Raw genomic sequence first — 22550 nt, forward strand, 5'->3', positions numbered from 1 at the left:
GGGTATCCCAGCTGTTTTCTGTTCACGATGGCCCCGCCTGGAGCCTGACAACAGGAAATGCTACGGCAGGGGCAGGCCCAGCAGGACTGACTGCCTTCTACTGAGGAGGAGAAGCCTGGTCCTTGTGAGCGAATGAATGCGTGTTTGTGACAGGAGGCCCGACCAGTGAGCACCTAAAGGGGCTGGGGAGACGGGGAGGGGACTCAAATCACAGGTGGAGCAGGGAGAGGAAGGGGGGACCGGGGCACCTGGGGAGGCAGAAGACCCCTCGGGAAAGGCTACTGGCTGGACAGGGCGATAGGGTGGAGGGCTTGATGGAGTCATGGCTGGTCCACTGCTGGCCTGACCACCAGATGAGGTGGCCCCAAGGCCTCCGGCCAATAGGGAAGTCCCCTTGAGGTGTCACCAGCCCCAGTAGACACTGACCCAACCTAGAAGCTGCTGCACTCGTGCCACCCCCAGGAAGGACCCCTATTGGCCTGGGCCTACACCCCTATAGGTGGAGAGGGGACCAGGCACAAAATACCTCCCCAGCCCCACTCTGGGTCCTCAGAGGTCCTGGCTACCCCCATCTTCTTCCACCTGTGACCCTTTGCCGAGAACCCATGTAAGATCTGGGTTGAGAAACCCAGAGCTTTCCCAGTCCCTGCCTGTGCTGCTGCCAGACATCACCAATCAATCCTGCCATGGCCCTGCTGAGCACCGGGCAGCTCAATGCTCTGACCCTGAGCTCTAGGCTTCCATTAGACTGAAGCTGCCATCTCTGAGGGCGAGGAGACCCAGGGGGACTTTCCAAGGAGGCATGGCAAGGCAGTGGCAGAGCCAGCCTCAGACCATTCTCCCCGACAGCATGCCACTGCTCACCAGGAGGGGGACGCCCGGCTCCTGCCTCCGTGACCACAGCCCCCTGGAACACTAAGAGAGGACTCAAATAGTCCTACCTACAGCAAAGAATGGTGGTGGCTGTCGTGGCGTGGCTTCAGGATTTGGGTTTAATCCCAAGCACGAGGGCGGGCAAGGAAAGGATTTGGTTTCATTCCTTCAGATGCCCAAGCCTTGGCCGGAGTCCCAGGGCCCAGAAGTGAAGGCTCCTGGCCGCCCAGCCTCTACCAACAAAGCCTTCTTTTATTAAATAGAGATCGTGTTACATTCCATTCAAAGAAGGAAGTCCTGACGTGGTGAGAGATGTGTCCAGGTTGGAGCCCCTAACTCTGGTCCTGAGGGGGTGTGATGGGTGAGGGAGGGCCGGGTCCTGCCCGCCCCACCCTGGCCCCACATGCAAGGCCTGGTTGTCTGCACGGCCACCCACAGCTGAAAACAGGCACTGGCATCCCGAGGCCTGTCTGTGTCTTACCAGTCCCTCCAGCAGTTTTGAAAGCAGGGCCTCCGGGAGCACAGGGCTAGATGGGGAGGGGAGGAGGTGACAGGGGAGGCCTTTATGAAGGGGCCCTGACTCATCTCAGAAGGCTCTGGGGCAGTTCCCAGCCATGCACAGCTGGGTGGGCGAGCTGTGAAGGCCCAGCCAGCCCTTCCAGCCCTGCTGCCGTGGGCCCTCGGAGGTCACTGAGGAACGAGGTGTGGGATGGCCACAGGGGGTGCTTGTGGCCCAGGGCTTGGGAACTGGGGTGGAGGATGCCCTGGCGATCCAGCCACCCCAGCACAGTCCCTTTCTGAAGATATGCCAGCAACAAGGCACCCAAGGAACCAGGGAGGGGGTGCTGACCGCCTCAGGTGTCCCTTCCCAAGGGCTAAGCGCCCCCCACCCCAGTATGGCTCTGAGCTCCTTGGTCTTTGGTGCTTTCTTGAAATCCTCCTGATGGTTGCAGAACCCAGTGGGGACGAGAGAAGGGTCTTCTCATGACGTCCAGGCCTGTCTGTCCCAGGACAGACGTGTGCTGGCTCAGCATGGCCGCCACGGCCTGTCCATTGGTCCATCCGTTTGGCTTTCGGCTCGAGGCTGGCTCCAGGGCCCTGTCTCCCTCTCTGCCTGCTTGTCCTGGGGCAGGTCTTTGCTCCAGCTCAGAGCCCCCTCTAGGCCAGGCCATGCCCTAAGCCTCCTGGGGGAAGAAGCCGAGTTTGGCCAGTGACATCTCCTTCCGCAGCCTGGTGACCTCCCAGAACGTCAGCTCCGCTGCAGGCAGAGAGAGAGAGTGGCCAGCTCAGGGCCAGCTCAGGCAGATGGCCTGGCCCCCTCCCCCTAGCACTGGGCAGGGCAGGTGGCACAGCACCCTAGGGCCCAGACCTCCAGGACAGATGACCTCAGCAAGTGGCTGGACCTCTTCTGAGGCTCTACTCCGAGCCTGGAAACTGATGAGTGCCGAACACACTGACACCACCCCCACGGCCTGATGCAGACATGCACGTCCACACTGCCTCACACTCAACGGTGATGCCCCCGGGCCCAGGAACTGCACGGGACAAGTTACAAATGTTTTCCAACCCCATCTCCCTGGGGTGTCACAGGGACCCTGAGCAGTGAGTGGGGCCAGTGTCAGTCCAGGCACCTGGGAGGTGGGTCCTCAGGCACCATTCCCTGGCCTGGCAGGTGTGAACAGCCACTGTGCACTGGCCTTGCTGTCCAAGGGTACTCGACCTCCAAGACGGGGAGGAGACAGCTCCTTACTCAGAGGGTCAGGCAAAACTGGTTCAGGAGATTCGCCAGGGGACAGAGTTTGCTGGCAGAGGACAGGGGACCTGCCAGGCAAGGGCTACAGTGGGAGCAAAGGCCTGGAGGTGGCAAGCCTGTGTTCATGTGACCACACCAGGAGCAGGGGAAGAGTCACAGGGGAGGTCCCATCATGCAGGCCCTCAAATGCCAGGCTAGTCCAGGAATGCAGTCCCTACAGGTCCCGAGGACTGCACTCCTGTTACTGGAATTCCTGTTCTCTGGGCAGGAGAAAGACCAGCAGGACAGACCCAGGTACCCGGGAGGTGTCAGGCTTGCTGTCCTGTGAGGCGGGGCCCGGGAGGCTCTGTCTGCAGCTCTCCCTCTCCACAGAACTCAGCAGCCAGGATTGTGACCCCTTTGCCAACCCACAACCTTTCCCCTAGCTGGCCTCCCGGCTGAGGAGCCCCAGCATCCTGCCTGAGCCTCGGCCAGGTGGCCCCAGAAGGCCCTGGCCCTCCCGGCCCGCCCTGCATGCCATCCCGCCACCAAACACCAGGGGGCGCTCACCGTCCTGCCGCACCAGGCCTTGCTGGATGTAGCGGATGTAGGTGAAGAAGTTGCACACTGCTGTGATCTGCGGACAGGAGCAGGGAGGGTGTGACCCGCCAGCCCCCACACTCAGGGTGTCTCAACCAACCAGTGAGGCTCTGAGACCAAAGCAGGAGGCCCAGGTCCCTGTTGGAGCCAGGTAGTGCTTCCTGACTCAGACCGGACTGGGACTGGGCTTTAAGGTTTTAATTAACAGCAACAGCAAGACTAGTCCTGCTCCTAACAGTAATAGTGGTAGCTACCCTTTCACCAAGCACGTGTCGCAAATGCGGTACTCGACATGGATTACGGAGCTCGCCGAGCTGAGTGAGGAAACCAGGCTGGCCCAGACCTGCGCACCCTCAGGGGCCTGCTTGCTCTGATGGAGGTCTGGGCCAGCCAGGTCTCAGCGTGGTGCTGTTTGTAACACAAGGAACCTCAAGGGCATCAGAAGCTGCCCACCTGGGTCCTGGTGCCCAAAGCCCCCAACCCGGCCTGAGGCCTGCTCCACGCACCAAGGGCCTGCCTTGGCTCAGACCGTTCCTTGAGGACTCTGACACAGTGGAGAGGGCGCTGGTGGTGCCCTGCCCGGGACCCTTTCCCCAGGCTGGTGCCCCACCTCCCAGCTGCTGGGAGTGTTGGCCACTAATGGCCATAGGTGCCCTCCACCTGCACCCCTACCCACCCCGCAGACCTCAGCCAGTGGGGGAGGGATAAAAAAGCCCGGCCCCCTTGCGTCAGGGTGGTCCCAACTGCTCCAGAGCCCTGTGGATCCAGGTGGGGAGGAACCTGGGCTCCTCCCACCCTGCTTCCCTCACTCTCCTGAGAGCTGCACATTTGCATCTTAGGCTCTGCTTAAGGGACTCAGCCTGAGACACGGTGCAAGGTGGCTGGCAGCTGCGCCTGCAATAGCCCCTACTGAATGCTCAGTGCTCTGCAGGAGGGGGACGTGGAGTGAGTGGGACACCCACAGGCTGGGGAGGGGAGGGAGCTGCAGGGAGAGGCAATACTCCTGCCAGGCCCTCAAACATCAGGAGAACCTGCCAGAGGGGTGGTGCTCAGTGGCCTGACAAAGACAGGGTGGTGTCAGGAGTGCCATGAGGTCAGGGGACTCACCCAGTGAGGCAGCAACACGGTGCTGCCCTACAAGGGTTGAAGACAGGCTGCGGTGGGGGGGGGAGGGTAGGGCGGAGGTTGGGGATGGTGGACAATGAAAACCCACGGAGCCGCAGAGTTCTCTGCCTAGGGCTGTGCTTTGGGGCGAGACTCCTTCCCCCTGAAGACGCGACACCCCTTGGTGTCTCAGGGCAGGGACCACATCCTAAACTTCAGCCCCTCCTCATCCCAACTCCCACCCCCAGCTTCACCAGCACGCTGGACACCCAGCCGGGAAAGCCCGGTGCTCGATGGGATCCTGCTGGCGAGGAATGTCTTGTGTGGGCCCTTCTGCTGAGCCCTGGTTGGGACTGGAATGGGGCAAAGGGACAAGGCTCCGGGCACAAAGCTGCCACAGGGTCAGGGGGCTGTGGCAAAAAGAGACATAGCGTCGGGGATCCCACATCTGGGCTGTGTGGCCCGGGGCACACCTCTTCCCTTCGCCAAGCCTTGGGCTCCCTTTCCGTAGATGGGCACCCAGTGCGCCGGTGGGAGAATTCACTCACTGGAGCGTGGTACAACCCAGGTCAGGCTGCCCTCACCGTGCAGACTGCTGCCCGACGGGGACAGATGCCCCCCGTAGCTGTTCCCCTGTGAGGAGCCCCTCTGGGTCTGAGATGAGTCCTCATGCCATGTCACTTTGTACATGTTTCCTAACACGATCTCTTTTGTTCCTTTTGATAGGAAACCCTGTCCTTAGTCCCCTGCTCGGTGAGAGCCCCTGCCTGGGTCACAAGGCAGGTGAGGGTGGAAGCTGGGATGCCCACGGCTAGCGGGCCAGACACACCTCTGAACCTTCTCAAAAGCCTCAGGCCAGAGCTCGAGCTTTAACCTGAACGTTAGCGTCACTCCCTTGATTAGGTCACATTAAATGACAGCGTTGACAGGTGTCACTCCCATGATTACATGTCATACATAAAGCTGCGTCTCAGCACCCTGGAGAGAGATCCCCTGGTAGCTCTGAAGCAGTGAGCTGCCTACTGTGAGAAGGCCTTGTGGCAGTGTCCCCGGCCAGCAGCCAGCAAGAAAACTGAGGGACCTCAGTCCCTCAACCACAAGGAACTGGATCCTGCCAATAGCCATGTGAGCTTGGAAGAGGACCTTGAACTCCAAAAGGGAAAACACACAGCCCAGCTGACACCTTGACTGAAGTCTTGTGAGTCCCTGAGCAGAGGGGACAGCCCAGACTCCTGACCCAGGGGAACTGGGCAGTCACAAGTGCATGTTGTTTTGTGCCACCATGCTGGCAGTATTTGTCATGCAGCGGTAGCAAACTGCTAAACTGAGCTTGGCCGTGTGGCCCGAGTCAGTCTGTGCGCCTGTCTGTCTGCATCTGCTCTGGAGATGGAGGTGTAGTCCTGCTTGTACTCCCAGGCCTGGGGCCCAGGGTTCCAGCCCATGTGGCCCATAAGGAGCCAAGCGACACTTGCAAAGGATGACTCACCCTGGCCCGGGAGGATGGCGAGATGTAGTAGTGGCTCTCAGAGTCCCCGAGCCGGATGCGGTGGCGGCAGACACGGGCCAACCCACTCAAGGCACACGTGCTGGGAGGAACAAAGGGGGCCGTGGGGCTGGCTGGGGTTTGCCTACACGTGTCAGAGGGTGCACGGACGGAGGGGCAGGCAGAGGGAGCTTGGGGGGCCCAGCAGACCTGGGATAGACCTTTAAACCAAGCTGGACCCTACCCGGAGACCCTTGCCCTTGCCCTTATTGGGCGAAAGAGCTTAGTTAATCTCAGCCAGGTGTACCAAAGCCCCACCCTCTGCAACCAAAATGGCCCCCAACTTTACTGGGGGCCTCAGGCCCAGTCACCCCTTCCCCCACCTAGGCAGGGGTTGGGGTATGGCTGCCTCCCCCTTCCCAGCACCAAGGCGCTCACCTGCTTTGTCCAGCCGGCCCCTCTCGCCCTCTGACCCTCATAAGCCTGCCATGGTCCTTGGCTGCACGCCAACCAGCCCCTCTCAGAGCCCCATCCTGGGCCACCTTCTCTCCCCACCCCAGGCCTGGGCGACCTCACTCAGCATCTTCAGCCACCTGAGTACCAGGTGGCAGCTGCCCTGAGCACCCCACCATCTGGTCCCCCACCCCCAAATCCCGCTCCTCTCTGGGGTATCATCTGTTCAGCTCTCTCCTCCTCACTCCCTCCTCACAGCCTCATTTCTCCTTCTTCTCCACATGACAGTCAGGGGCTCCTCCAAAAACCCACATCCACATCTAATCCACCATCTTCCCCTCTTGCTTTCCTATGTCCCAAGAAATAGTTATGGAGAATCCCAAGTCAAAGAAGGTTAAAAAACCTCCTTGGCTGAAAGACTTATCAGAGCATCTGTTGCCTCCTGGTTCACTGTGAATGGACCAGAGAGCCCTCTTTTCAGGGAGCACCTGTTGATGCCTTATGGAGCACCGGCCTAGCTGGTTAAAGCCCAAACCCGTAAAACTCCTTACACTCTCGCCCTCAACACCCTCTGCGGTCCCAGCCCCAACTCCTTGCCCACTCACTGCTCTGCCCACTGCCCCGCTGGTGTTTCTGTTAATATCCCTGCTTCGCATACCTTCGCTCATTCTGTTCCCTCTGCCTGAAAGGCCCTGCCCTACTTGGCAAACTGCTATTCATCCTTCAAGACAAGCTCAAATGCTCCCTCTCCGTGACAGAGGCTCCCAGCATGGCGCCAGCCCCCGCCCCCTCCCGCCAGATCTTGGGCTGCCAGGAGGAAATCCTCCCCAATCTCTGCCCCTTGTTCTACCCTGACTGTTTTGTTCTGCTGCTGCCCATGCTCAATGCCCGCTGAGCAGCGGGAGGACAACTGCCAGGCTGTTGGGTTATTCATTGGCAGGAGGCAGAGCCAGCAACTGACAGTCGCTTCCGCACAGGGGCAGGGAGGGAGCCCACGTCAGGCCAGCCAGTGAGAGGGAGACCCCAGCTCCTGGCCTCCCTGGAGAGCCTGGGGGTCCACGGGGATTCTTCCAAAGATGTCCCCTTGCTCTGCGTGGGGCAGCAACAATCCCCCTCCTATCAGGGGCTCCTGGGCCCACCCTCAGGCCCCACGAGGCCTCCCTGACAGCCCCTTCGGGGCGGCCCAAGGCGAGGCAGGGCTTTCCCAGGTGGTCAGGACAGAGCTAAGGCGCTGAGCTTACTTGGCGCTGCCACACTCAACCTCAGCCACCTTCACTGTGGGCGGCATCTGTGAAGCCACGGGCTCGATGGTGAGCGTGTTGTCCTCCACGGCGGCCCGTACCAGTGCGGAGAGCTGCGGCAGACCAGGGTGGCAGGCAGGGTGGTCAGGGGCTGGGCCCCGGCTGAGGGGTGGAGGGGCCGGGCCCCCCAGCTGGCCACCCTCACCCCCCTCACCTCCTGCATGGTGAAGTCCAGGCAGGGGCCCACGTCCTCCCGGTACACCCTTTCCAGGAAGGGGCAGGTCTTGTCCAGGGTGGGCGATTCCCTCCAGGCCTGGAACTCTGCAAACAGGGTTGTGTCCACCTGTAGGGGAGGGCGAGCCGGGGTGGGGGCACTCAGGCGCTGAGGGCAGCCCGGCAGAGGGGGGCTGGGCCAAAGGAGCGGAAAGCCAGGGAGGTGTGGGGCAGGCCCCAGCAGGCCAGCCGGTCATGGTCTCCGGCGGCCATGCAGGGGAGCCGGGCCCCGAGGAAGAACTCCCTTCTGCTCTTTGCACCAAAGAATTTAAAACTAAAAGTTGTATTTCCAGGTGTGTTTTAAGTTTCTTGGAGCTACAAGATTACAGACTCGGGTCCAGGGCCTCGTCCTGAAGACCCTCACTGCCTCCTTGAGGAGGAAAAGTGGAAGAGTGCACCGCAGGAACCCACAGGTACCATGGGTACGGGAAGCACACACAGGCACGTGCACTCACAGGGGACATACACGGGCTGCCCAGCTGCCCACTCCAGGGAGCCAACCAATCAATCAATTGCTGGCCTGCCCCTGGCCGGCCGCCTGCAGAGGGAGGGAGGTCGGGGGCAGACGGCAGCCCCTCCTGGAGCCATTACCTGTCGGGAAAAGGAGAGTGAGGGAGCGGAGGTGGGGGCCGAGGGCGGCTGCCCAGGCAGGAGCTGCCAGGCTGGCTCGTAGGTGAGGTGAACCGCCTTGCTGGGGACCACGCAGAGAAGCAGAGAGAGCAGTGGGGCCAGCCCAGGCTGGGCAGGCAGGCCAGACAGGCAGACAGGTGCACAGAGACAGACAGGAGGAAGGAGGAGAGGTCAGTGTCCAGTTGGAAGGTCGAAGCCCAGAAGGTGAGTACACCCTGCACCTCCCCCCTGGAAGCCCCGGAGACAGAGATGGAGACCAGGATGGAGTGGGTGGGTGGGCACCAGAGACCTTTCCAAAGGCCACATTTGTCTCAGCACCACAGTCAGAAGGCGCCAGGGACCCTCGAGTACAGGATTGTCACGCTGTGGTCCTCAAGAGGCCCAGCGGCCCCTGCCCAGCCTCCAAAGGCCAAGGGAGCCTGTGTCTCTACAGCAGCCCTCGGAGGGCAGACTCGCGGGGCCAAAGCCAGCCTCTCTGTGCTGGAGTCAGCAGGGTGGGGAGGGGGTCCTCAGCGCCCCCAAGAACGTACACCCTGGAGGCTGAGGGCCAAGCGCTTCTATCACAGGAGGTTGAAGAGAAGGAACCTGCCCACCCCTCACAGCCCAGAGGATGCCTAGGCACAGAGAGGGGCAGGGCAGGCGCCAGATCACACACGAGGGTGCAGGCTGGTCCTCGCTGGGCTCTGACCCTGCTGACGGCAGGCACTGTCTCCCCTTCCCTGTGCCCGCCGCCTGCCTGCTGCCCTCACCTCTTTGCCCTCCCTGTCTGGGGCGAGGGGGTGCCCTGCGGCAGGGCACAAGGCAGGGCAGAGGGCACTGCTGGTGCTCTTATGGCGTGAGTGGCCCTTTCGGGGCCCGGCCTTGGTGGGGCTCAGCAGCTGTGGGTGGAGCTCGCGGTTGGGTGAGGCTGGTGTGGACGTGATGACCAATGTCTTCAAGGCTGTCACCTCCGCCTGCAGCATGTCAATCTGGACGGGATGGGATGGCCGTCAACCCCAGGCTTGATGCCCCCCCAGCTACCACTGCCTATCAGCCCAGCTCAGGACACCCTGCCCCTGGCAGCCACTGACACCTAACCCTGCACGTCACCCTTGGAACAGCCTTCGAGGCGCGGACCCAGATACCCATTTTACAGATAGGGAAGCTGAGGCTCAAAGAGGAGACATGACCTGCCTGAGGTCACACTATGAACAGGCCTGTCAGGAACAAGTGTGTGGCACGTGGCTGGGCTTCCCACTGAGAGTTCTGGGGCTCCCAGCCCCAGAACTGGCTCTGGCCTCACATTTCACAGATGGGCAACCAGACTCGGAGAGAGGAAGCTACTTGCCCAGGCTCAGCCGGGCTGAGCAAGGTTTCTGCTCTCCAAAGGGCGGGGAGGAGGAAGACATTACAATGACCACAGGATTCTCCCAGCCCCTGGAAGGCTCCAGAAAAGTCTCTGTGACGGCACAATGACCAGTGGAGTCCCGGAGAGCTGGGCCGTGTGATCTCGACACCCCGCCCTGCCCTCCCTGGCCTCACTGGCCGAGTGAGGGCCCGGTTGGGGAGCGAGGGCCAGTGCTCGCCGGGCCAGGAGGCAGGCCGGCCTGGGCAGGCGGGGACGGGCCTCACCTTGCCCCGAGCCTCCTTCAGCTGCTTTTCTGATGCTGCCTGCTTCACGTTGGCTTCTCGAACCATCTTGTGGGCTTCCTGGGAAGAGGGCAGCCCCAGTGTGAGTGACCAGGAGCCGATGGACAGACGACCCTCCCCAGGATGTCCCTGCTGGCCAGCAGACCTCAAACAGGCTGGCTGTCAGTTCCTCCAGCTCCTGCTCCAGCTGCTCCCGCACCTTGGACAGACGCTCACATTCCTCGTCCTTCAGTTTCAGCTCCTAGGGGCCAGGAGGCAGGGGCTGTTAGCCCCATGGGGGGCCCCAGGCCTGGCACAGCACGGACCAGGCCCACCTAGCCAGACTCCATCCCCCCGGTCATTTTACATGGGGCCTGGCCCCAAGCTTGCTTTCTCCAGGGCCTGACAGCTAGTGACGCATGTCCCACTTGGCCCGGAGCATGAGGCAAAGCCCCCCTGCGGGTGCATTACGGCATGGGGCAGGTTTTCAGGTAAGTCACGAGCTGTGAACGTCGGGTACTTCCTGAGTGCCCAACACAGGCCTGGCATGCGGTCAGCCTTGGCGAGGGCACGATCTCACTCCCTGTGGCACATCTCTGGGCACTCAGGGCTGACAGCCTGCGGCTCTCCTAGGCTGACTCCTCCTCCCGAAGCCCCCCGACCTGCCCACAGGTGCCCACCTTCTGCGCTTTGTGCAGCTCCTCCTTCAGGAACTCGGAGCCCTTCTCGCGGATCTCCATGGAAGAGCTGCGCAGGCGGGACACGTCCAGCTGGGCGGCGGCAGGGCCCTCCTCCCCTTGGGCCTCCTCCCCTGCAGAGGTCTCCACCAGGGCTCCTGGGGACTCCCTGCGGCCTTTGCAGGGGCCCACGCTCTTCCAGGGTACCGGGACAGCTGAGAGGGGCGGTGGGAGGCCCTGGTCTGGCTGGGGCAGGCTGGAGACAGACAAGACGATCAGACAGCACAGGGTGGGGTCCTGAGACCCAGACAGCTGAGTCCAGGGACTGACCATAGGCAACACACCTGCCACTGGGGCCTCAGTCTCTTCATCTGAAGACTGGGATGCTGCCAGCTATCATCAGGGTTGTCACAAGGGCAAAGGACCAGGCATAAGGCCGCTTTGGGGCAAGGATAAGGCTCATTCCTCTATCAACCACCCCCTTCGGCCCAAGGTCTAGGGCTGTGCTTGGCACACAGTAGGTGGTCAGCACACAGCTCAGTTGTGTACACAGATGATCATCAGGGTTGTCACAAGGGCAAATGACCAGGCACAAGGCCGCTTTGGGGCAAGGATAAGGCTCATTCCTCTATCAACCACCCCCTTCACCCCAAGGCCTAGGGCTGTGCTTGGCACACAGTAGGTGGTCAGCACACAGCTCAGTTGTGTACGCGGATGACTGCAAATGCACCAGGGTGGAGAACAGGAGTCTCTGCTTTTATAAAGTAGAGCAGATTCCAATGACCCCCACCTCAAAGGTGACGCCACGATCAGAGGGGACGTGTGTAAAACCTTGGCACCCAGGAGGCACTTAGGCGGAAGGTGCCTTCACTGACACGGTTAATGCAAATTCTACCCCTTTGGGGCTGGACCAGAAAGGAAGGACAGGGCCAGGGCAGACAGGGCCGAGGCAGGAAGATGCTGCCAACAGCCTGGGCAAGGCAGACCCGCTTCCCGGCCCCCTGGGCTTGGTGGGGAGCAGTCCTAGCTCTCCCTGGCCTGCCTGGTGACCTCAGGACCCACCCCTCCCTGAAGGGGAAGACCCTGGAGGCAGAGCAGGGCCTGTGCTCCCACCCCGCCCCCACCCACACTCTCCCCCTTGGAAGTAGACCCTGGAGAGGGAAGGGAGGGCCAGGGCTCAGCCAGTGGTGGTTTGTGCCAAGACAGCACCTCTGGACTTGCTCACTCAGCAAAAGCTGGAGGCTCCTGAGCCAGCAGCTTCTCAGCCGCAGCGGCTGGGCTGGGGGGGTGGGGGGGAGGCCGGGCCCTGATATCAGTGGGGGAAGTGGGGGGACGGGGCTGAGAGAGGCCCGCACAGGACAGGGGAAGACAAGGCCAAGGAGATCATGGGACTCAGGATAGCAGAGGAGGAGGGTATGTAAGTCTGGGGCCTGGTCCCACTCCCTGTCCTTAGGACCTTGGAAAGGTCACCAAGCAGCCCCCAAGCTTGTTTCGTCTTGGTAACACAAAGGGACAGCATCCAGAGACCCCAGCAATGAGCCCACTCCCAACCCTTCACACGGCCCTGTCCGGTGGCCCAGCCCAGCCTGCCCCCTGCTCTGGGGCTGGCCCAGAGTGTGGCCTCAGGCTCCCGGGATGGTGCCGCCTGGCAGAGACTGGGGCCTTGCTGAGCAGGGGGGGACAGACATCCCTCACTCCATCAACAGCGTCTATGCCAGACAGGGATAACAGCCTTGTTGGGGAGTGGGGGCTCTTGGTGGCAAGGGGCTCTTGAGGCTTGAGGGGCTATGGCAGCCCCTCCCCTGCCCCAGCAGTGCTGTGGCGGCCCCATGGGCTGGGGTCTGCAGCCAGGGACTCGCACTGTGCCAGACTCCACACAGGGGGCTCCAGCCACGTTATCTCGTTTAAAACTCTCTCCACGGCACTCGTGGTATTATCCCCTTTCTACAGATAAGGGGACAGAAGCTCAGAGAAGGTACTTGCCAGGGTGCTGGGACAGGTGGCCAGCTCTTCAGCCCAGGCCCAAAACTTCCTGGCTACAGGGGAAGGCAGGGAGCATGGGGGTGACTGTCAGAATCGGTGCATCTGCCTAAGATCAAGGGCTGCTGGGCCCAGGGGACTCGGAGGCTCCTCTTTGGCTATAGCAGGGAAACCTGACCCAATTCCAGCCCAAACTGGCTTCTCGGACTCTGCTCAGGCCCAGAAACCACCTTTCCGGGCGTGGGGGTGGGGGTTGGGCTGGGGGACTTGTGGCCAGGAACACATGCCAGCATCGGGCAAGCCAGGGTCCACGCCAGGCTCTGGCCTGGGTCCACGAGTCCCTGGGAATGTTACTGCTTCCCCAACTGTAGGATGGGGTTAAAATCCTGTAGGAGGTGCCCTAAGAATCAAACAGAAGTCACCTGGCATGGTGCTGGGTAAAGTGTTCAACCCATAACCACATTCAGCTAAGACACCCACACGCCTGCCCGGGCTCTGAGTATCACAGCTGAAACCCCAGGCCCCAGGGGAGGAGGTGCCCTGGGGGCCTGGAGTCCAGCCCCATTTCCTCCGCTGGGAGAGGACATCCGTAGTCATGGAAACTGCCCACTGCGACAGAATGAGCAAGAACTGCAGGCTGAGGGCAGGGGGTGACCCACAGGACAGCACAGAATATGGGGCAGGATCCCAGGTCTCAGACGCCCAGCCCTGGTGCCTTTCCCATGGCTAGGACCACCCGCCACTGCCCACGCCCTTGGCCTAGGAGAACCAAGCCGCCAGCGCCTCCCATGGGGGCTGAGCTTCATCCACCAGTATGGTCTGGGCCTCTGGCCACAGGGAAAGACTCTGACTCTCTCTTGCTGGTCCCAAGGGCATGGGCTGGAGGTGTGGCTGGACAGTCCCCACCGTTTGCCCAGCAGGCTCTCACTCCAGCCCACTGCTGGGGGGATAGGGCCCAATTCTGCAGCCAGAGGAAATGGTGGTCCAGGAGCCCAGGACACCGTCTCCGTGACACCTCCCCATGCCCCCAGTGGAAAAGCCCAAAGCCAAGTCCTAATGGCAGGAAGCATGGGAACAGCTGGAGCACCCAAAAGCTACCAACTCCCCAACGCCTAAGCTAAGAGTGGCAGGAACAGGAGGGGAAGAAGCCCCCTCCCCACCCCCTGCTTGGAGAGTAGCTCAAATCTGCAGACCCTCCTCCCGTACACTTCTGGGCTATGAGGCCAGCTCCTGTGACTCAGAAATTTCAGAGCAAGGAGGGCCCGTGGGCCCCCTGGGGCCAGTCCAAGCCAGAAACCTCTATCTTGCACACACTCAGCTTCCCAGACCAGATGCCCCAAAACCTGAGTGGGAACACCTGAGGTGGTGGGGAACTCAGTGCTCAGGCAGCCGGACTAGCAGTCAAGTTCTTCTGCCTGACATCCGTCCCTGTCCTCCGTCCAGGTCCACACTCTCTGCTCAAATCTCTGCAGGCCCTATGCCATGCAGAAACAGAGTCCAGCAGCTGGGATAAGCTGCAGATGCCCCTCGGAAGGGGCCTGCTCGGGCTGGGAGTAAGGTCAAGGTCAGAGGTACACGGGGCAGCCAACATCCCCATCTTGAAGCCAAGCCAGCCCCCACTGTCTAGAGCCTCAGGCAGTGCATGCAGGAAAGGCCCCGCTGGGTCACTTCCACAGGAAACCCACAAGAGGGGAAAACGCAGCAATCACTGTCCTCACCCACCAGGCCTGCCCTCAGCGGGCCAGCAGGGCTTTTGTCCCTACCCACAAAGCCCTCAGTCACTCAGGAAGCTCCCTGGGCCAAGAGGAACTGGCCAGAGGCTGCTCCCGGGGCCAGAAGAGCCCAAATGGGGTCCCAAGCGGCTCTCTGAGGGTTCCGACCCTTCCCAGACCAGCCTGCCCACGATCAGTGCCCAGCATGACCCTGTTCAATCATCGCCTGGAGTTAAAGAGCCCCTGTGTTAGCAGGCACAATGGGGTCGTTAAATAAGCAAGGGTGGGCGGGAAGGAGTGGCTGGGAGGGGGCACTGCCCAGGGTCCCAGGCCCGAGCTCCAGTGGGCTGCAGAAACCTCAACCCGGGGCCCAGCTCCTGGGGGCAAAGCCATGGCACAGGGGCCCAGTTCAGACTCACATTCAGGCTGTCCAGCAAGGCCCTGAGAGCACTGAGGCTGACAGCCACATGGGAGCAAGGGGTCCTTGAAGAGGTGTGTGTGTTGGCTCTTGGACCACCCTGCAAGCCCAGCAAGGCTCAGCCTACAGAGAGGGGCCAAGGCTTCAGCCCAAAACCCATAGGCACGTCAGGTTCCCGAGGTCTTGGCCATGTCCATGTCAGCCCACCACTCGGAGTATCCACAGGTGTCATTGCCTGCAGGATCCTGAGGACACTGCAGGGAGATGTTCCCCCAGCCCGGGATGAGGCACCCGGAGAGGGGTGGTGACTGGCTTGAACACACAGCAAGGATATGGCAGGATGGGAACTGAACCCGGAGAGCAGGCACAGCATGCCATGTGACCTGTGGCCCAGAGGAAAGGGGATGAATGATGGTTTCAGGGAAGCGAGCAGGATGCAGACGGGGTTTGGGGAAGTCTGAGACAGCACCCAGTGGTGCTGGTGCTGGAGGTGGCGCCCAGCGCTGCCATCTAAGCCAGGCAGGGCCTGGGCTCGCAGGGGACCCACGGAGGGCCAAAGACTTGAGGGGGAATCGTGGGAGGACCAGCAGCTGTTGAGGGGCAGAAAAAAGTAATTATAGAAAAGAACTAGTTAAGCTAACTAAAAACCAAGGAGAAGGTGAATGAGAACAGTGGTACCCACGACGGAATGAGGAACTGGGAGTGGGTCTCGTAGGGACGGGAAAGGGGGTGGCTGAGGCATTTGGGAAGTGGCATGTCCTGTAGGCAGGATGAGGTGACAGCTGTTGGGAGGCACCAGCTCAGGGAAGCAGCCACAGCCTGAGCCTGGCTGAGGGGCTGACAGAGGGGACAAGGCCCAGAGAGCCAGCAGGAAGAGCGTCACACATCTGAATGGAAGAGTCCCTGGGACACAGGCAAGGCGGGGTGGGGGCGCTGTCTTCAGTCTTGCTGAGGTTAGGGCTGGAGTTGGGCCAGATCCCCTAAGCTCAAGGCCAGGAGGGGGCAAAGGGACAGACCCCTCCGGGAAGGGAAGCGGGTGCAGGGGTGGGGCAGCAGGTCCTGGTAGGAGATCTGCAGGAGGGGGAGGAGGCCAGGCACAGCCTGGGGATGGGAAGCAGGTGGGCCGGGCCAGCCCTCCCTGCCACAGCTCCAGGCGGGCCCAGCCCAGCCCAGCCCAGCCCTGAGAAGTGAATGCAGCCCTGAGAAGCGAATGCAGCCCTGTCTCTCCCCTGGGAGCCAGCACAAGGCCTGGGGGGCGGGAGGCGGGTCTCACTCCTTAGCTGGTGCAGGGCAGGGCACACAGTCCAAGCCTAATATCTGCCTGAGGCGTCCCTGCACGTTTAGTCCAAGAAGAATTGACACCCCAAGACCTCAGACATCCAGTGTGTATAGTGAGCCCCTAGCATGTGCCGGGCACCCCACCCGCCCTGACCCATCCAGTCTGCAAGACAAGGCTGCTTCTGGCAGCAATATCGCCGGGTCCCCTTCTCCCTACATTCTACTTCATTTTGTACCTCCCTCCCCCCGCTTCACTTCCCAGGGCATATTGGGCACAAATCCTGTGCAGAGGCTGGAAAAGTCTAGGACATGCAGGACTCTAATGTGAGTCTGTGCCCACACATAAATGTGCTGATTGAGCAACAGCAGAAAAGATAACTCCACCTGTGGAGAGGTTAGTGTAGACAGATCTTGGAGGGCTTCCAGGAGGCAGTGACAGTGAGGATTGTACAACCCTTTTCCAGTGAGGAAGACTACCTGCCTGACCCTGGAGGCCTCAGGCCATATTTCAGACTCTGCAGGCAGGAGCAGCCAGCCAATAAGTCAATGGCACCTGCAGCCCTGGAGCCCCCGGCATCCTGCTTGCTGCAAAGGCACAGTCCCCAAACCCTGGAGGCTAGGGTGGTCTCATCTCAGTCCTAGGCAGGCCATCTGAGACTGGCCTTCCCTAGGGATAGGTACGATTAGCCCCATCTCTCAGATGGGGAAACTGAGACCCAGGGGCTGCACCAGTGTCATGTGGGAACCCAAGGTCTCACCTCTGCTGACCAAGTCCCAAGTGCCCAGGGCTGTGTTAGATGTAGAAGTATCCACAATGCTGTCCTCACCCCATCACCTTGGAGCATGCTTGGCACCCAAGACTATGGACATGTGAAACTGTGGGGGATGGGGAGGACAGCAGCCCAGTTTGGAGTCAGGGGCACCTTAAAGTCAGACTGGAGCTGCCTCTGGATTCAGAGTCCAGGGCCCATGCTTGGGAGTCCCAGGGAAGAGGGTCCACCCAAGCTGCTACAGAGGCCAGCCACTGCCGCCCACCCCCAAGAGAGCAGCCTGGGGCCAGGGCCAGGATCTGACACTAACAGAGCACTGCCACCCAAGAGACAGCTCTCAGTTCATTTTACAGGTGAGGAAGCTAAGCCCTAGAAACATCAGTGGTCTGGCCAGGGTCACCAACTCCTAATCCAGACTCCTCCTAGTCTAGGATCAACAGTCCAAGTCTACACCTGCCCGGAGCTGTCATGAGTTCCTGGGGGTCACAAGCACAAGCAACTTAGTCAGAGTTACCTGTGCAAGCATAACTCTCACTAAGGTCCCTCCCAACTGCTGCTGGGATCTGAGTGAGCTCCTGGGACACCAGGCCCCCAAGAGTGCTGGCAGTTTGACCCCTGGTCCCTAAGTCCCTGCCTCCACATCCAAATGAGGGGGTCCATAAAAATGTAGTGCTCAAGATAATCCCAAAACTCTGCCTCTCATCCCCCAAATGTCCAGCTCCTCACTGCCCCTCATCCTTTCCATCTGTACTTATGAAGCCCCTACTGTGTGCTCGGGACCCAGCTAGGCCCTGGGGGATCCAGAGGTACTATGGAAATTGAGCCATATTGAGGGTTATGTGGGGCCGACTTGGCAGCCTGGTCCATCCAGAGGGTCCTGGTGCTGTGGCAGGGAGGCCGGCCTGCGGGCCTTGCCCAGGACCTTGAGTCTCTTTGACTTTCTCCTTGAAGTGAGCATCCATCTAGCGGTGGCTCCCAGCTCTGCCTAGCCCTGGCCTGGATGCCTCCAGGGAGGGACATTTTCTAGGCTGGGATCACTCCCACCCCACAAACCACTTACTTCACCTAGAGGCCCAGAGAAGGAAAGCCATACTCTCAAGGTCACACAGCAGCTCAGGGGCTGTGTTTTGCCTGGGTCCACCCAACACAAGGGGTCACAAGCCTCCTGCAGACCAGGCTGGTTCTCAAACACGTTCAATCCACACCCCATCCCTAGGGCAGGATTGCCCCAACCTCTCCAGGAAGCACAAATCCACCTCAACCACTTTCTCCCTAAGCCCAGCCTCCTTCCCCCAGGGCACTACACCAACAAATCCACTTCAACTCTCTCTTTAAGAGTCTCAAGCCACTCCACGCCTCACCCCTACCAGAAGCCCACCCTCTCAGCACCCCTGCTGGGAATGAACGCTCATTCCACCCTAGCGTCTGGGCTCCAGCTCTGCCAGGTGCAACCAGTGAGGTGCACCCAGTCTGCTCCCCAGGGGGCTTCCCTCCCTCCCAGCTGTGGCAGGGAAGTGGTTAGGTCCTGGGACCACCCATCTGGCCCAGTTCTTTACCGTAACACAAGCCACCCCCGCTCTGGCCACATTTCCTCCAGGACCTTGTCTTTCCAGGCCACGGGGAAGAGGAAGTGTTCGCCCAACTCCGCGAAAAGCCCGCAACCTTTCTGCACACACAGGGCAGCGGTCCCACATCAGATTGGCCAGGAACTGGAATCACCTCTGAGAACCAATGGCCTGAACGGATCTGGGTACTGGGGCCCGGAACCCAGGACCCAGAGTCTGTGCTGGCCCCCTCCAGGATGCAGAGAGGTCCCACCCACACCCCGCAGCCCCCCCACAAGGAGGTCTTGCCAACAACTTGGGAGCGACCTTGGCAGAGACCCAGCCCCCTTTCCCAACTGCACTGCTTTCCAAGAGTTCACCCAGCTGGGGCGGGGGTCCCCTCCTGCAGATGCGTGCCCCAGGTTGACTTTGGCCAGCGCGGACTCCCCCCGCCCCAGCACCCTCTCCTCACTCGCGCTCCGGCTGAGCTAGGAGTTGGCGCTGTCACGGCGGGATGGTCAGCGCCCGCCTTCGCACTGCCCACCGCGGGACAGACCCGCTGCCCCCGCCCCGGAGTGTCCTGCCATGTCCCCGGCTCGCCCGCGCCCTCAGCCGCACGCAGGGTGGGGTGCAGACACGGCGGGGACCCCCGTCCTCCCGCCGCGGGAGGCGGCGCGGCCCAGACCCTGCGCGGGGCCGCGAGCGCGCGGACCTACCCGTTCCACATCCCGGCGCCTCGGGGCGCCCGGGCGTCCGTTCCCCGCGCCGCCGCCGCGTCCTCCCTGCGCCGCCCCGCGCCGCGTCCCCGCCCGCCGCCGACTCCGCCCCGGCCGCCGGCTGCCCGCCGCCTGTCAGTGCTGCCCGTAGTCCGGGTCTGTCTGTACGGCTCCGGCTCCAGGCCCCCGGCCCGGGCCGACCCTGCCCTCGCGGGTCACGTGGCCAAGGGGCGGCCCGAGGACACGTGCCCGGCCCCGCCCCTCCTCCGGCCACGCGGGGACAGTGAGACTGCCGAGTAGGGGGAGGAACTCGCTGGCGAGCATCCCGCAGCCGGCGCGGCTCTCAGACTGTCCCAGCGGATGCTCTCCCTCCAGTCACCCACTGCCCCACCCACCCTGGCCCACCCCAGCTCAAGCACCTACAATGGCTCCCAGGCTCTCAGCTCTCTGATTCTCACACAGACTGTCACTCGAGCCAGCTGACACTCTCCCACCCCCTCACCTGGCTCAGGGCCATGTACTCCTTCCCCGGGCTCAGTGCTTTGTGGCTGCCCCCTGCAACATCCTGCTTGCTGGGAAGTAGGATGGGGGCAGGCCCCAAAACAAGTTTTCTGAGTCCTACTCTCTGAGTGTTTATCCCCAGGGAGTAGCCACCCTGGCCCAACTCTCAGCACCCAGTCTCCTGCCTCTGAACACGCAGTGCCCATCCTTGCCTTTGCCCACTATCTACCCACTAGAGAATACCACCCCCACCCCCAACGCACACACACCTGTCTGGTCCCAGGTCCTCTGTAAAACCTTTCCCTGAATCCCAGACCCCTGGTCTACCTGTCCGTCAGTCCCTCTGTCCCACCTATCATGAGCACTGACCATTGGCCTCAATTTCAGCTTGGCTGAGATCCGATGAGAGCAGAACCCTTCTCCCCAGGGCCCGCGGTGCCACCCTGAGTGTCTGCAGGAGGACTGGGGGTATGGGGGAAGCTATTTCCCCTTCCAGATGCCACCAGAACTCTGAGCACTGCTCTTCCAGGCTCACCGACTCTGGAGACCCAGGCTTGAGTTTGTCAGACCTTCTTGTGGGAACACAGTTCATTCACTCATTCACTCATTCTTTCATTCAGCCACCCCGTCTGGGCATGAGCTATGGGCCACGTGAGGGCTGGTGGACCAGAGAGAAACTGCGTGGACAGGCTCTGCCCTTCTGGGCCTCCAGTAAGGTGGGGGATGGGGGGTGGAGGATGAGGGGCATACAGACCTCTACTTCCAGAGCCACTGCTTGCCTACGGCACGCCTTGCCAAGTGAATGATGTCTTTGTTCAAAATAGAATACAGTGCTCCTTTCTCAGGTGGGCACAGCTCACACCAAAGTATAGGACTTGGTGAGTGGAGGCCAGGCTGGATTTCATGCTTTGTTGGCTCCCTTGTGCAGTGAACAACCTGAACAGCCCTCCATGCATCCCTTCCAACTTTCCAGAATCGTTCAGTCCAGGCCTCCCCTGCCCTTCTTGCTGCAGGGCAGTTGTTTCCATGACTAGGGCTTCCAGAGGGCAGGAACAAGCTCCTTCTTGGAGCTGTGTTCCCCCGCCCACCTTGGCCCAGCTCAGGGTCTGGCCCACCCAAAGCAGATATCAACATATGTTTGTTGACTTGAATCCTTCACCGAGTAAATCTTCAGTAATTGCTGTCTTCCTGCCTCTTGTTCCGTTCGCCATTTAGGGGAAGGAGAAGAATATGACACAAAGAAAGCCCAGGACAGGGCCTTTGCCCCCTGAGTCTTCACAAGCCCAGACAAGAGACAAGTTGAGGTAACCAGACCAGCAGGAGATAAAGTGTGGAGGAGGCATCAGCTCAAGGCTATGGCCCCAGAGGAAGAGTCCTCAGCCTGGGAGGGCTGGTGGACTGGGGAGGCCCTGGAGTGAAGCCTTAAGGGACAAGTGTGACATCCTGTCATCCATGCATCCAGCTACCGTGGACTGCCCTGCCAGGCCTCACTGCCTGCCCCGAGAAGCACAGCCAACCCTGCTCCTCAGCTGATAAGGATGGGCTCAGAGAAGTTCAGGAACCCACCTAATATTGCCTAGCCAGGGGTGGCAGGGCTGAGTCCCCACACACCAGTTTTGCAAAAAGACTTCCGGGCAACCAGAGGGCTCCCTAGAAGCCGCAGCTGCGTGCAGTCAGGCTACTGGGCACCTACTAGGTGCCTGGCCCAGGAGCTAGGGAAGGAGAAATAAAAGATGTTCCTCTGCCCACAAGCCACTGCCATCGCCACCCTCCCTCCCTCTGTCCCCTCCTGTCATCCCATCCCCAACCTGCCAGCCTGGACCACAGACCCTTGGCCAAAGGCAGATGTGGAGCAGGAGACCGTGTCAGCATGGACGACACAGGCCCTGATTCTGGACTTAAGTCTGTCCTCAGCTCACTGTGTGACTCAGGACAAGTGTTTTGCCATCTCTGAGCTTTGGTCTCCACCTCTGTACAACCAAGAAGTTGGACAAAACAATCAGAGCCACCCCCCCAGTATTGACCTTGTAGGAGGCTCTGGAAGTTCCTCATAGTTTCTTGCCAGTCCCCTGTTCGGAGATTGGCTTCTCACACACGTTCCCCAACCCTGCGTCCCTGCAGAGTGGCAAGATTCCCCCTCCCCTCCGCGCCCCAGAGCGCTAGCTCACCTGTCTGTGCCCCAGGGCTCCTCTCCCAAGTTCCTCTCAAGTGCAGGGCACAGGCCTGATGGGGCATAGCAGACAGTCCCTGAGCTCATGGCCAGGAACACTGGGCATGTCCCTCGGGCAGGGCACCTGGCGGGCTCCTCAGGGGGGTCCATGCTTGGGGCACCAGTCGGATGAGGCTGCCTCTGAAGACTGCGTGGAGGGCAGGTGGCAGAAGCCTTCTCCCCACCCCCAGGCTGAGCCTCACGCTAACCTTTGCTATCTCCCAGGAGCAGCCGCTGTGAGGGAGGCACCTCCCAGACAGGCCTCTATCCCCTTAAAACCCATAATTATTAACTCCGGTGGCTCATCGGACAGCAGAAGACACTGGGGCCCTCCTTTCTGGGCTCTGGGCCAGGGCGGGTGAAACATCTTGAGGGGGGGGGAGGGGGAGGCCTGAGGCCCCAGGCTTCACCCAGGCCCACGGTGGGGCTGCCTGTCCTCTCCCCACCAGGCTGGTGCACGGAGAGAGCCTGTCCAGCCCCGCCCTCTCATAGCTGGCTGTGTGGCCTCAGGCCCTTCCCCTGACTACCCCAGGCCTCAGTGTCCCCTCAGAACTTCTAACCACCCCTGCCAAGGGACGACTCAGTGTGGCAGTTAGGATTACAGGCCTAGAGTCAGCCAGGCTGGATTCAATTCCACTTCAGACTATGAACCTTTGCGCATGTCAGCCTCTCTGTGCCTCAGTTTCTCCAGCTGTAAAATGGATGCTACAGCTGCCATTGCCCCGACATGCCCTAAACCACACCATCC

At 61.1% G+C, this 22550-nt stretch overlaps 1 protein-coding gene across 2 annotated transcripts; it reads right to left on the reverse strand.

Moving 5' to 3' along the window:
• Positions 1 to 1131: 1131 nt before the first annotated feature.
• Positions 1132 to 21913, reverse strand: RAB3IL1 (RAB3A interacting protein like 1). Of its 2 annotated transcripts, XM_069470106.1 has the most exons (10): positions 19093 to 19167; positions 10678 to 10930; positions 10164 to 10259; positions 10001 to 10078; positions 9139 to 9357; positions 7701 to 7829; positions 7487 to 7599; positions 5796 to 5895; positions 3176 to 3242; positions 1132 to 2131 (listed from the first exon to the last, which is right to left on the reverse strand). In XM_069470106.1, exons 1-10 carry the CDS (start codon positions 19101 to 19103, stop codon positions 2049 to 2051), a joined length of 1149 nt encoding a protein of 382 aa, XP_069326207.1. In that variant the 5' UTR covers positions 19104 to 19167; the 3' UTR covers positions 1132 to 2048. The 2 variants fall into 2 exon arrangements, with proteins under 2 accessions (XP_069326207.1, XP_069326208.1); XM_069470107.1 differs by lacking the exons at positions 9139 to 9357; positions 19093 to 19167 and adding an exon at positions 21762 to 21913.
• Positions 21914 to 22550: the final 637 nt, after the last annotated feature.

This window comes from Eulemur rufifrons, chromosome 6, assembly GCF_041146395.1.
Source record: "Eulemur rufifrons isolate Redbay chromosome 6, OSU_ERuf_1, whole genome shotgun sequence".
NCBI classification, from domain to species: domain Eukaryota; kingdom Metazoa; phylum Chordata; class Mammalia; order Primates; family Lemuridae; genus Eulemur; species Eulemur rufifrons.

Excerpts from the sequence above, each read along its gene's own strand:
- RAB3IL1 (XM_069470106.1), bottom strand. Across the intron at positions 9,358-10,000 it reads TGAAGGAGGCTCGGGGCAAG|ATTGACATGCTGCAGGCGGA; the intron begins GTGAGGCCCGTC and ends CATCCCGTCCAG. Across the intron at positions 7,600-7,700 it reads TGGACTTCACCATGCAGGAG|CTCTCCGCACTGGTACGGGC; the intron begins GTGAGGGGGGTG and ends GGTCTGCCGCAG.